Raw genomic sequence first — 13,884 nt, 5'->3', positions numbered from 1 at the left:
ATGAGGTGCATTCCTCTTTCATCTACACCAGGGGTGGGCAAATTACAGCTAGCAGGCCAAATCCAGCCCACCATCTGTTTCTGTAAATGAAGTTTTATTAGAACACAGCCATGTTAACTTGTTTACATATTAAGTACGGATACTTTTGCACTAAAGCAGCAGATCTGGCACACAGCTGTGACACAGACCACATGACCTGGAAAGCCTAAAATGTTTACTATCTGGCCCTTTACCAGAAAGTTTGCTGACCCCTGGTTCTAGATCGTCATCACCACCACTACCACCGTCATAGTGAGATTCCTTTCAGGGCCCTCTTCACGAACACATGGCCAGTGCAGTCACATGGAACCTTGCCTCAGGAGGGCCTCATGCTTGGGGTTTAATGCTCTATGGTCACCTTTAAATTCTTAATAATTTTATCTTTGAATCCAAGTTTTATAAGTGAACTCCAATGGGACAAAAGAGCATGTGCCAGGGACCTGGTGCCTCAGCTCACAGGCAGTCTGCCTCCCCAGGAAAGATTCTCAGGCAGCTGAGCGCCCTGGCTCAGCTCAACTCACCACCTCATGACTAGGAGTACAGCAAGGTGGTAGCTATGCCCATCCCAGGCTGGCGTCACCATGATACATTCACGAGCAAAGCAGTATCTAGCAAGTCCTGGCATGGAGGCTGCAATCCCTTGGGGGTGCTGTGGGCTAAGAAGGCAGGCCCGTCGGAAGTGGAGACTGGCTTTCCTACCCAAGGCCAGGACCCCACGTTTTCATCTGGCAATGCACCTTGCAAGGTATGTAACCGGACTTGACTGCTTTCACAAAACAAAAATTACAAACGAGAGTTCCATCCTTCTATCAAATCTATCATAAAATTGATTTGTTTTGTCCCATTCCCCTGAGCCATCTCCCTTCACCTTGTTCTAGGCACACAGCTCTCTTCTTATTTCTTAAACCAACAAGCTCATTTGCACCACAGGCCCTTATCACACCTAAAATACTCATCAGCTAGAACATTTCAATCAAGTCTTGGCCTGAGTGTCACACCTGCAGAGTGGACAGAGGTTCCTAATAATCCTGATTCCAATCCACTGAGGAGTCAAACCCACTGGTGAGGCGTCCCATCTCCAAAGCTGCCACCATCAATTTTTTGCCTCCATGTATGTGTACTGTCTCTCCCTCATTGGGAAATGGAGTTTATTTCCCCTCCTTATGAACCTGGGCTGGATTTATGGCTGCTTTAACCAACAGAATGCAGCAGAAATGACATTCTGGAGTTCTAAGCTGAAGCCTTAAGAGGAATGGCAGCTTCCTCTTCCTTCTGTGATGTGAAAGGCCAAGGTCACACTGAGAGGGCACATGAAGAGGACACACAGAGAACTGAAATGATCAACATTCAACTCACTCAAAAAATAAGAAGAAGAAGAAGAAGATGGACTGACAGATATATGATAACACAGATGCAACAAAATGTTGGAAACTGTAGACCCTACAACTGGTACATGGTATATGGAAGTTAACTGTGCAATTCTTTCAACTTCTGTATATATTTGAAAGTTTTTTGTTTTGTTTTGTTTTTGGCTGTGTTGTGCGGCTTGTGGGATCTTAGTTCCCAGACCAGGGATCGAACCTGTGCCCCCTGCGGTGGAAGTGCAGAGTCCTAACCACTGGACCACCAGTGAATTCCCTGAACAGAAGAACCGCTCCGCTGATCAGAGCCAAACCAAGGAATCTTGAAACATAATAAAATGCTTGTGTTTTGAGTAGTTTGTTACAAAGCAATATAAAACTAAAACACCAAGATTTGAATACCAGATCCATCACACCTAGATCCACACACATGCCTGTATATATTTAATCTCTTTATGTCTCATTATTTTCATCTGCAAAATGAAGATCATAACATTATCTATCTCACAGAATTATTCTAAGGAATAAATGTGCTCATGTGTGTAAAGCACATAGCAGAGTTCTCAGCATATTCCTGACATAATGCAAAAAGATATTATTCTATTATTGCTATTTTATTATTGATAAAATGTATTATTTATACCATCATCCTGCTTTACCTTCTTTAAACCATCTATTACTATCTGAAATTATGCTCACTTATTTATCTGCCTCCCCTCCACCAAAGTATGAGCCATGAGACACGAACTTAACTGTCTTGTTCACCAGCACCTAAAACAGAGTTTGACTGACAGAGATACTTTATAAATTAATAATGAGTTATAGGACCTCAGTTTCACAGTTAATCAATAATGATATCTAAAAACTGCTCCCATACCTTATCTTAAGTATAAATCTGACAAGAGGCACTCAAAACACAAGATACACACATAAACTATCGATAATATGTTATTTTCAGGATATAATTCCAATGCATTTACTTGTTACTGCACAAATACTACACCATTATTGGATCATGTACGCTCAAATATGCCTAAGTGATGGCTAGCATCTGACTCAGCACCATTCAGGTGTTCTAAAGTAGCTTACTCGTTTGTATAATTTTTTAAAAATGAAATGTACTCAATCAAACTAATGACACACTCTCAGTTACTATTGCTACATGCACAGAAACAGCCAGAGAAACTTCCATGTGTGGTCCATTCAAAACCAAATTACCCTGGCAACACAAATTAACATAACACTAATCTTCAAGCTATGGAAACTTGGTTTTAAACACATCTGAGAGTGAATTTCCTCAGTTACAGTATTTTAAAATCTATATTAAAGATGAAATAAGAATCAGACATTCACAGAACCCTGAAGCACCTCTGAGGAAAAGCAGCAGTCTAGAAGGTACACAAAGACACACAAAAACACAAGTCAGTATAACAAGTTCTCTAATACTGTGATCCTCAACTTTTCCTCTGCCGTGATGTAGAGATGACAGATGCAAGAAACTCACCCTGCCTCCCTCTTCCAAATATAATTTCTTAGGAGTTTTTACATCTAGGAACAGGATTTTATAAGGCAAACGAAACACAGGAGTGTGGTACAGAACTTTAGGTGAGAAATAAACACATGTAAAGTCAGGGAAGTAAGTAAGAGAGAAGACATTATAGTTGAAGCTAATAATAAGTATGTCCTGATGAACTCCAGCAGTTAGTGCATAAAAATTAAGGCAGGCAGGGGGGCGGGGAGGAGGAGGGCGGGATTGCTAAGATGTGTATAGGTATGGAAAGGTTCATTTAAGGAACTTGTACATTAAGAACAGAAACTTATACTTCAAAATCCAATAAGCCTGAGCTTCCCCGGGGGCGCAGTGGTTAAGAATCTGCCTGCCAATGCAGGGGACACAGGTTCGAGCCCTGCTCCGGGAAGATCCCACATGCCATGAAGCAACTAAGCTCGCGAGCCACAACTACTGAGCCCATGTGCCACAACTACTGAAGCCCGTGCACCATGGGCCCGTGCTCTGCAACAAAAGAAACCACTGCAATGAGAGGCCCACACACAGCAACGAAGAGTAGCCCCGGCTCGCCGCAACAAGAGAAAGCCCATGCGCAGCAACAAAGACCCAACACAGCCAAAAATAAATAAATTTATTAAAAAAAAATCCAATAAGCCCACCAGAATGGCTAAAATTAAAAAGTCTGAAACACCAAACTTTTGGCAAGGTGGTGAAGCAGCCAAAGCTTCCATACATTGTTTGTCTAAGTGTAAAATGGTACACTTGGAAATGGTACACAGACTTGGAAAAAAGTCTGGTGGTTTCTCATAAAATTAAGCATACGCCTACCCTATTACCCAGTAATTCTACCAAAGAGAAATGAAAACGTACGCCCACAAAAAGATTTGCACAAGAATATTCCCAACCACTTTGTCCGTAATAGGCAAAAACCGGAAACAACCTAAATGTCTATCAACAGAGCAATGGATAAACAAACTGTCCTATATTCGTACAATTTATACAATGAAATACTATTCAACAATAAAAAGGGATGCACTACTGATACACACAATAACAGGATCAATCTCCTAAACTTCTTGCAGAGTGAAAGAAGCTTTGTAGACTCTATGCTGTATGATTCTAGAATAGGCAAAGCTCATTCGAAGTGAAAAACAAAAACGAAACAGTATAGCGATCACCTGGTGGGTAGGAATCAACAGGGAAGGGTCATGAGTGAACTTTCTAGGGTGACAGTAATGTTCTTTCCCAGTGGTCAGGAAACTTTCTCTGTAAAGGGCAGAATAGCATATATTTCAGGCTTTCTGGGCTCTGCCACTGTAAATGAATGGCACGGCTGTGCTACCGTAAGACTTTATTTACAAAACAAGAGTTAGAATGTAGTTTGTTGATCCCTGCTGTATATTTCAAAAGTGGTTTGGGTTACACAGATGTATGTACTTGTCAAAACTCATCTAATTGGCCGTGGAAGATATGTGCATTTCACTATATGTCACTTTTATCCTAAAGGAAAAAAACCATAAAGAAATATTGAACTCTAGGCTAATGATAAGCATGTGGTTGGCACTGAGGTACACTGGTATCTGCAACTTATTTTGAAAGCTCAAAAAATAAGATGGAGGGGCTTCCCTGGTGGCGCAGTGGTTGAGAGTCTGCCTGCCAATGCAGGGGACAGGGGTTCGAGCCCTGGTCTGGGAGGATCCCACATGCCACGGAGCAACTGGGCCTGTGAGCCACAGCTACTGAGCCTGCGTGTCTGGAGCCTGTGCTCCGCAACAAGAGAGGCCGCGACAGTGAGAGGCCCGCGCACCACGATGAAGAGTGGCCCCCGCTCGCTGCAACTAGAGAAAGCCCTCGCACAGAAACGAAGACCCAACACAGCCAAAAATAAATAAATAAATAAACTCAAAAAATAATAATAATAAGATGAATTGACAGATATATGATAACACAGATGCAAAAAAATGTTGGGAATTGTAGACCCTACAACTGGTATATGGTATATGAAAGTTAACTGTGCAATTCTTTCAACTTCTGTATATATTTGAAAGTTTTTTGTTTTGCTTTGTTTTTGCCTGCATTGTGTGGCTTGTGGGATCTTAGTTCCCAGACCAGGGATCAAACCCGTACCCCCTGAAGTGGAAGTGCAGAGTCCTAACCACTGGACCACCAGTGAATTCCCTGAAAGTTTTAACGTTAAAGCGGGGGGGGGGGGAGGATATTCAATAAGAGGCCACTGAAGATTTTTAAGCAAAGAAAAGAAAATCAAATTTATATTCTACAAATACAATTTATGTAGCACAAACAATACACAGAAGGATGGTCAGATGAAGGAAGAAAGCACTAAGCAAGCTATTACAATAGTCTATGCCATAGAAAGTATCAACATTTGAGGAGTAAGTACAAAGTGAGTTCATGCAGAGAAGGAAAGTCAGGGGAGTGAAGAGTAGAAAGCTCCTTCATTTCAGGAACGAGGAAGGAGTTTCAAGGAGAAAGTTCACAATGTCAACGTAAAAGAACTTAAGCAAGAAGAGAACTGAAAAGTACCTATTAGATTAAGCAATGGACCTTGATGATGTAAAAGAGGTGTGGTAAGAATGTAAACCAGATAAAGGATATTGGTAAGTTCAAAGCAAACAAACAAGTGATGATCAAAGGAATCCAGCTGGGCCAAGAGAGGAAGGCAAAACTAGAGAGCAACGTAAAGTAAAAGACTGAAATAATTCTTTAAAATGGAAAACAAAAGTAAATAACTGCACCTAAAAATCACCATATATTATCTCATCCAGAAAATGCACTCTTGGGTAAGGCAGCCTGCTATGAGCCAGTGTGTCCCTGCACATTCTTGCTGAGTGTGAAAGAAGGTCAAGGTTACCACACCATTTAACTGCCTCTCAGGGAGAGGTGAACTAGCCTGTTTGTTATTTGCTACAATGTTTGCAGCTTGCTAAAAAAAAAAAAAAAAAAAAAAAGTGCTAGACCCTTGGTCCTGAGCTCCTTAGCTGTGATCCACCCTGTTCTTCCATTAGACCCATCACCCTCATGGGACCTGGTTACAAGGAAAACCAGCACAAATATGCTGATGTTCATGAGTCTGCAGGGCTGTGAGTAATAATGTCATTTGTTTCTGACCTGGGAGTCTCCTGTTTTTCTGCCAGCAACCATGAAACATTAACAGACTATCAGCTTGTAAACACGGTAAAATCAGATCTTAAGACTTTTCACTGCTCTTGACATGGACAACAAAGAACTAGTTGATATTCATGTTGCTAAATAAAACGAGACAAAAACGTAGTCACTAGCAAAAACTGAAATATATACAATATTTTATAGTTTATTTACCTTACATTATTCATAATATTTATCATGTACCAGTCTCTACACTATATTTTTTACTTACACTACATTATATAATTCTCATAATAATCCTAATGAGGTAGGTACTAATATGAGGAAACTGAGGCTTCAAGATGCTAGGTAACTAAGCCAAGGGCTCACAAATTGTAATCAGCACAACCTAAATATAAGCCCAGATAACTTTAAAAAGATGTGAGGGTTTTTGTTACTATTAATAGTCAACCTCCTTCCCAGCTGATTTATCAAGGGCAACTCTAATTCATATATAACAGCAAAGTATCTATATCATCACAGTATGGATAGTTCATTATTTTTATAGAAAACTAACATTTTGGAAATGTTAATATAATCAAAGTTTTCTCTAAAAATCTGTGGCCAAGGTTTAGGAAGAGCTAGGTTAAACAAATCCAAATCACTGTCTTTACGGCAGAAGCTCTCATGGTTTTAAATATGCAAATGTATGTCTTTATATTCTAATATATATTATAAACCTTCTAAGACCATCTATTATCATCATTCTGAATGATACAGTTTGGGAAACTACTGCTACAATCCACAGTGCCAATTTAACTTATATACAGAATACCTCTAAAAGCTTAGTAGTCAGCTTGGTGGTTCACATACACAAAACCTTTAAAATGGAGAACATCAAAGTTAGAATGTGGCATAACAGCTCCAAGCCAAGTCACCTCCTTCATAGTTTGGCAACACTGCCCATTTCCTACCAGACAAAATTGAATTTCCCGTAACACAATGGAACTACCTGGCTTTTCCTGAAATTAGAAGGGTAACAAGTCAAGCCTTCTTGTATTTGTAGCTCTGTACATTGTTATCACTTAACAAAATCTGGACACTTTTAACAATGGAGGAGAAATCACAGAAAAAGTAGTTTCCACATAAAGCTTGTGCATTGGTTAATGGTAGTAAGTCATTCTAATGGTCCTAGGCATCACCGTTAACTTACCAATACAGAAAGCTAAAATTTAACTCTATGAACAAGTGGAAAATTAACATCGTACACCATTTCACCACCAAGCATGTCTTCCTGTCTCCTACTTAGTCAGCTCTAAACATTGAACAACTGAACCTGTTTATTTATCCATTGTTATTAACCATTCCAGGGTTTTTAAAAAAAACCAAAACTGAGCTAAAGTCAGCCACACAACAGTTGTGTTCATTATACAAGCCAGAGCTGTAAGCTGTAGATTGGTCCCTAGCTTACTTGCAAACCAACTCAGATGCCTTTTTTTTTCCTTTGCCCTCTGCTCTGAAGGAATGCCTCCACCCATTCAAAGTCTATGTAGGACACATCTCCAGTAGTTTTGTTGGGGGGGCGGCATATACCTAGGTAAAGTTACTGATCAGGCCATTCTCAACAAAACTAAGAGTTACTCTAGACAGATGAAATTACCATGTAATTACACAGGAATTGGAATCAAAATCTGAACGTAAACTGTACTAAGATTTTCAAACACTTCACCTTACAAGGAAAACAAATTTATGTCCTACCTACTTTAAGCAAGAAGTATCTTTAGAAGGACAGATTTTTGCCCTCTGCTCTGAAGGAATGCCTCCACCCATCCAAAGTCTCTGTGGGACACATCTCCAGTTCGAGGGGAAAAAAAGGCAATAAAATATGATACTGTCGGGACTTCCCTGGTGGCGCAGTGGTTAAGAATCCGCCTGCCAATACAGGGGACACAGGTTCGAGCCCTGGTCCGAGAAGATACCACATTCTGCGGAGCAACTAAGCCCGTGCGCCACAGCTACTGAGCCCGCGCTTTAGAGCCGGTGAGCCACAACTACTGAACCCCGCGCGCCTAGAGCCTGTGCTCTGCAACAAGAGAAACTACTGCAATGAGAAGTCCGCGCACCGCAACAAAGAGTCCTGCTCGCCGCAACTAGAGAAAGCCTGCATGAAGGAACGAAGACCCAACGCAGCCAAAAATAAATAAATAAATTTATTTAAAAAAGAAAAAAAATGATACTGTCTACTTATTTTGAAAGGGGTTGTAGAGAAAAAGAAAACATCTTAAAGCTGACAGCAATTTCCAACATTTTGGTGTTAGGAATTCTTAAAAATAATAATCATAACTACTGAAAGCAAATATGACAGACACTATAATAAATTACTTTAACGCACAAATACATCAATTAAAAATGTTTTGAGGGCTTCTCTGGTGGCGCAGTGGTTGAGAGTCGCCTGCCGATGCAGGGGACACGGGTTCGTGCCCCGGTCGGGAAGATCCCATATGCCGCGGAGCGGCTAGGTCCATGAGTCAGGGCCGCTGAGCCTTCACCTCCGGAGCCTGTGCTCCGCAACGGGAAAGGCCACAACAGTGAGAGGCCCGCGTACCGCAAAAAAAAAAAAAAAAAAAAAAAAAAAATGTTTTGAGCAGTGATTTGTATATGTGAACATGGTGGATTCTGATAAGCAAAACCCCCAAAGAGAAAAAATTCGAATCAGTTAACACCATTAAGGGAAACAAATAGCAACAGGAAAGAAAAGAGATTAGAGAAAAGAAATTCCACTGGTAAATGCAATGGGTATTCAATATTTACCTATTGCATTTTATTTTTACTAACATCTGCAAAAATAGGAATGCCTTAAAAAAAAACCCCAAACAAACAAACAAACAAAAAACCACCAAATGTGTATACACTAGCAACTTGAAAAATGCCTTCCCAAACTGGCAACATTTTCCAAACCATTCCAAAAATACTGATAAATTTTCACAGAATTCAGAATATACATCATTTGGAGGTTTTACCGGATGTAAACCAGATGAAGTGGAAGCCTCCTGAGCTTTTATCTTAAAAAAAAAAATGCAAAATTACATACATTGGGTTTTCATCTTTCAGTAGCCTTTGCATTTGTCAAAATACACTTATTAATAGAAATTCCTTACTTCACAACTAAGTCTCTCCTGTGCAAATAGATCTGAAACATGAAATCTGCACTAACATATCTATATTTGTAAATTTCACAAACAGTACTATTAAATTGCATCATCGGTGCTCCATATTAACGTTTTTCTCCTCTCCCTCAGTAAATAGGTTTAACTAAATTTCCACCTCAAAGTTTACAGAATAACATGCTACCTAGCTGCAACGAAACAGTCAACTATTGCTGAGTCCATTTTTTAAATAAGGTTTACGTAGGAATCTCCAATGACACCACCGGAATTAGTATCAGAGAAAAAAAATATTAGAAAATTTGACACGGAAAACACAGAGGGGCACTTTTCACTCATTTCGACATACAAAGGTTTGTACGGCTAAGCTGGAAAACCTTGTATTTAAAGAAAAATTTTCAAACAAGATTAGCATTTTTTTAGTAAAACTTCCTGTTTTCCCTCCTACCAAAAAAAAAGTGATAGAAAACAGAATGCAATCACTTTTAATTCTAACAAAACAGAGAAGGACAAAATGACAAGGTTAACTAGAACTGAGAAACAAGTTCAGCCCCATGACTATTCTCTACAGTTGCACGATTTTTAAGCCCACATTTTTTTTTTTTTAACCAAATCCACTTCCCACCCTACGTAGGGCTTACACCTGCCTCCTCCCCACCGACTCCATCTATGACGGCGACACCTTCCCAGCAGGTATGTGAACTCATTTCCAGTATACAATCCACAGGAATATCTCTGAAGTGACTGGGTCAGGGCATAACGAAATGATCGAGAAAGTGAGACATAAAACAGATACAAGTTTTAAAGGGAGGCGTAGGGGTGTCTAACAGCGGAGGGATGGGGACCTCGAAGGAGACTGGGGTCTGGAAAGAAAGGTCTCAAAGGAGCCACAGGCAGGCTCCATCCGAGAGGTGTGAAGGAAGCAAGGTCCTGCCAGAAGAGCCAAAAATAAATTAGCCAGCACGTCCATTCCGCGAATAACCCGAGGAAAGGGACTCTGGGGGCCACGGCGGGGGGCAATCCCGGGGTCCTCGGCGGCGCAGGAGGCCCGGGCTGGGGCCAGAAACTCACCACCTGGTAGCGGCCAGTCCCCGGCTGGTGATGATCCATCCTGCCCGGCTCGGGATCCGGCTTCCGAGCGGGCGAGTGCCCTCGGCGCTCAGCCCCCTCGGTCACCCGGGTCGACGACGTCGTCGCCGCAGCGACCCTTCCGCCTCTGTTTATGCCGCCGCGGTCGCCCAGCCGGACCACCTCACTTCCCGTCACGGCCGCAGAAACCACCGAAACCTCCGCGTCGGCCGCAGCTCTGGGCCGAAGCTCCGGGGCGCCGCGAGCGCTACTGAGCATGCTCGGGATGGTCGCGCATGCTCGCTGGGTCCTCCGCCGTCCCATCCGCGTCGCGAGTTCGGGGGCGGTGGGAGGGGGGGGGTGGGTTAGCTGGGTGGGAGGAGGTGGAAAAGTCAGGCAAGTCCCAGGGAGCAATCTAGGTTGTCAGCCTGTCTGGAGTGGGCGGTGGCAAAAGGATCAGGGGAAAAAATAGCACCGTCCTTGATTGGTCTTTTCGTTTGGACGGGTTTCGCGCAGGCACAGTCACAGCGCACAGATACAGATGTCGAGGAGAGCGGGGACGCACCCCTAGAGCACCTGAGGACAGGTCACCCTGTTTCCCAACACTTCCTCGTATTACTCACCCAGCCTAGGGCAAGGCACAGAGATCCGTCTCTAGGACCTTCCTAAAACTCTTATTCAGAATCATTAGTGAGCTAAGGGATGTCTTGTTAGCTTGTTTTGTTTGTCCCCTTCTTGGTAGTAAGAGATTTAAGAATCCAACAGGGACTCTTCAGCCATACTCATGTATCTCGCCAAGGAAAGAGGCCTCTATCCTCTAGAGCACTAGGTTGCTGGAAGGATACAAGAAAATAATGAAAAAATATAGGACTCTTTTGTGGTCATATTCATATCAATAATTCCAAAGGGTTTAACAGTAAGGAATCACTCCGTGTGCAACATTGTCAGTCGATCTCAGTATCCGGTTAACCACACATGACGTACTATGTGTGAGTATCTCCCACGGGGTGCAAAGCATGTTTCTCTGGCAAGTAGAAGAGTATGATGGGCAGCGAACTCTTTAACCCAAAGACCTGCTTTCTATACCCTGAAAACTATGATCCCACGTGACTTGGCTCAGCTATCTTTTTTACTTAACCTCCCTCCTGAATCGCCAAAGGAGATTCTTGGAATGAAGAAGGCTACTGGATGGGCCTGATCACCTAGTTAAAATTAAAAATACAATAAAGAGAAAAACTCATTGAGAGATCAGCTGAAAAAATGTAAGCCTTCCTCTGATTGCTTTATTCAAAGAGATGAGCATTTCTTCGTATTTTTGCCGTCTTGACACATTTGGTGGTTAGAGAGTATTAATAGGCTAACAATAAGAGGCAATGATATTGTCATACTTAAATGTCCTTAAACTTTCTTTAGGTCTAACTTAATGTGTTTTAGACTCTAAGATAATAAACATGACATTTCATTGTGTTACTGTACAGAGCTCACCCTCACAATTTCACCCCAAATGGTATCACCTTTCAGTGATCAAAACAACCCCCAGTTCAGCAAAATGAAATTAGATTCCTACACCATTTATGGTCTATACGGTTCATTTAGAACTTAATTTTATATGCAGTTGCACTTTCATTAATCATTTATATGTCCATTTGTTTTTCAAATAGACTGCTGCTCAGAACAGAGGCCATTTTTTACACCTAGCACACCCAGAACAGTAATGGGAACATACCGGTGAAAACCAACGTCCTGACAAAAAGCAAACATCCTAAATCTTGTTAGAGTAACAGATTCTTTCAATTTTACTCTCCTCCCAAGTTTTGTGAATGCTTTGCTAATCTAGAGAGGTGACAAAATTCAACAGGAAAGGGGGTCTTCAGTGAAGAGGAGGAAGAGAAAGAGGGGAAAGAGAAGTAGAATAACAGCTGATACGTATTGAGCCCTTCCCAAGCCAGGAACTGCACGTGTTATATCATTTCATCCTCACAACAGTTCCATGATGTAGGCACGATTGTAAATCCCGGTTTAACAAATCAGGAAACTAAGGCACCAAGAGCCACTTGTCCAAAGCCAAATCACTCGTAAGTAGTGACAGACTCCAGAGCCTCCACTATATTAGGCACAATGGTATAATACATCCTTCAAACGAACAGAGAAACAAACAAAACAAGTCTTGTCTCTTTCTGTCCACCACTACTATGAAACTTCTGCAGAAGACCAAAAAAAAAAAAAAAAAATAGTGATGCACCAAAAAGAGCCCATCTGACTTCCTTAAATGCCACCTCCTTGATCTGTATGAAATAAGAGATTCTCATTGTTCTCTAAAGAGCCAATCTGAGCTCGTTTTGCCCATTTTGCCACGAAGCCAGTGTGACCTGTAATGGGCCATCACAAGCAGAGGCCCTGAGTTGTCCCACTAGGAGCAACTTTTTTGGGAAGATATGGGGGTAATGATATTCTTATCATTCTAGAGGCCTTAAGCAACATTTGAGATGTTGATATTTAATCTTTTGGTGGCGACAATTTGTTATTTAATCTTTTGATGATGACAAGTCTAGTTACCTAAGGAATTGGTGGTGGTCTACCACCATAAACTCAAGTGGGATTGTAGAATTAGAGTACACTTCACTAACACCTCTTGTTCTGGCCTAATCAATATTCATCTCCAAATACACAGCCACCCAAAATTTAACTAGTGCCACACTGCAGTGTGACAGACATGGAGATAAGATGGCTGGATTCCCTGTCATGAAAGCACACTCTGCCTAGTGCCATCCAGCTGTTAGTTTTGTTGGTGTTTCCTCTGGCTTGGCTTTCTACCTTGGGGTCATGCTGTCTTCAGGGTGGCACCCTGCTGTTTACTAAACAAGGCAGTGGTCTAGCCCCACCTTTGCCTGACATTGGACCCATCTAAGGGGCAATCTCTGCTTCAGAGTTCCCTGCTGAACCAGCTGAGATTTTGTCAGCTCTGCAGCATGTTGTGACAGCTCTCCGTGCCCAATCCTTTTTGCTCTCACAGATATTAACTCTCCAGTAAAGCTCCTGCACTCATAACTTCATATCAGCATCTGCTTCCTCGAGAGCCCAACCTAGACAAGTACCAATATTGTCGACTGAAAGAAAAACGCACAACATTGTTGTGAGTTAAGTTTTACTCAGGTACCTTTCTGAGGACTGCAGCTTTGAGAGAGCTTCTCAGATAGCTCCGAGGAACTGCTCCGAAGAGGTAAGGGAGGGGGCAGGATATCTATGAACTTTTTTGCTGGGAAAAACATGTAGTCGAGCATAAAAAGATTTAATGCTAATCACAAAGAACAGACATCTCAAGCTAAAATGATTTTAGTGCTTATCTACGTATGGGAAGATGCAAGAATCTGGGGTCCTTTGAAATTTTTCCTTAGATGTGCATCTTAACTATCTAAGGGCCAGTATATCCAAAGCACAGAATGTTTTCTGGTTTTCTCCATCCTGAATCCCCCTCAGGGCACACTGTCAGAAGACAACTGCTGTGCCTGATGGCTTGATCCTTGTAGTAGAACTGAAATGTTGGCAGGCAACTCATTTTTATAAGATATAAAGTGATAAAACATTATTATCAAAATTATGTTAAATGACTACAACTGCCCTTTCACATAATTGATGT

The 13,884-nt window shown here is 41.7% G+C and overlaps 1 protein-coding gene across 2 annotated transcripts in view; it reads right to left on the bottom strand.

Moving 5' to 3' along the window:
* NDFIP2 (Nedd4 family interacting protein 2) overlaps positions 1–10,614 on the bottom strand; it is a 61,849-nt gene extending 51,235 nt beyond the window's left edge. The window contains exon 1 of one of the 2 annotated variants that reach the window (XM_081214746.1): positions 10,251–10,614. In XM_081214746.1, the coding sequence (XP_081070872.1) occupies positions 10,251–10,571 (321 nt within the window). In that variant the 5' untranslated portion in view covers positions 10,572–10,614. The remainder of the gene's footprint in view (positions 1–10,250) is intronic. The other variant, XM_081214745.1, reaches the window with a different exon arrangement.
* Positions 10,615–13,884: the final 3,270 nt, after the last annotated feature.

Source organism: Mesoplodon bidens (assembly GCF_964165515.1).
Source record: "Mesoplodon bidens genome assembly, chromosome: 17".
Lineage (NCBI taxonomy): Eukaryota > Metazoa > Chordata > Mammalia > Artiodactyla > Ziphiidae > Mesoplodon > Mesoplodon bidens.
This window is presented reverse-complemented; position numbering and strand designations above follow the sequence as displayed.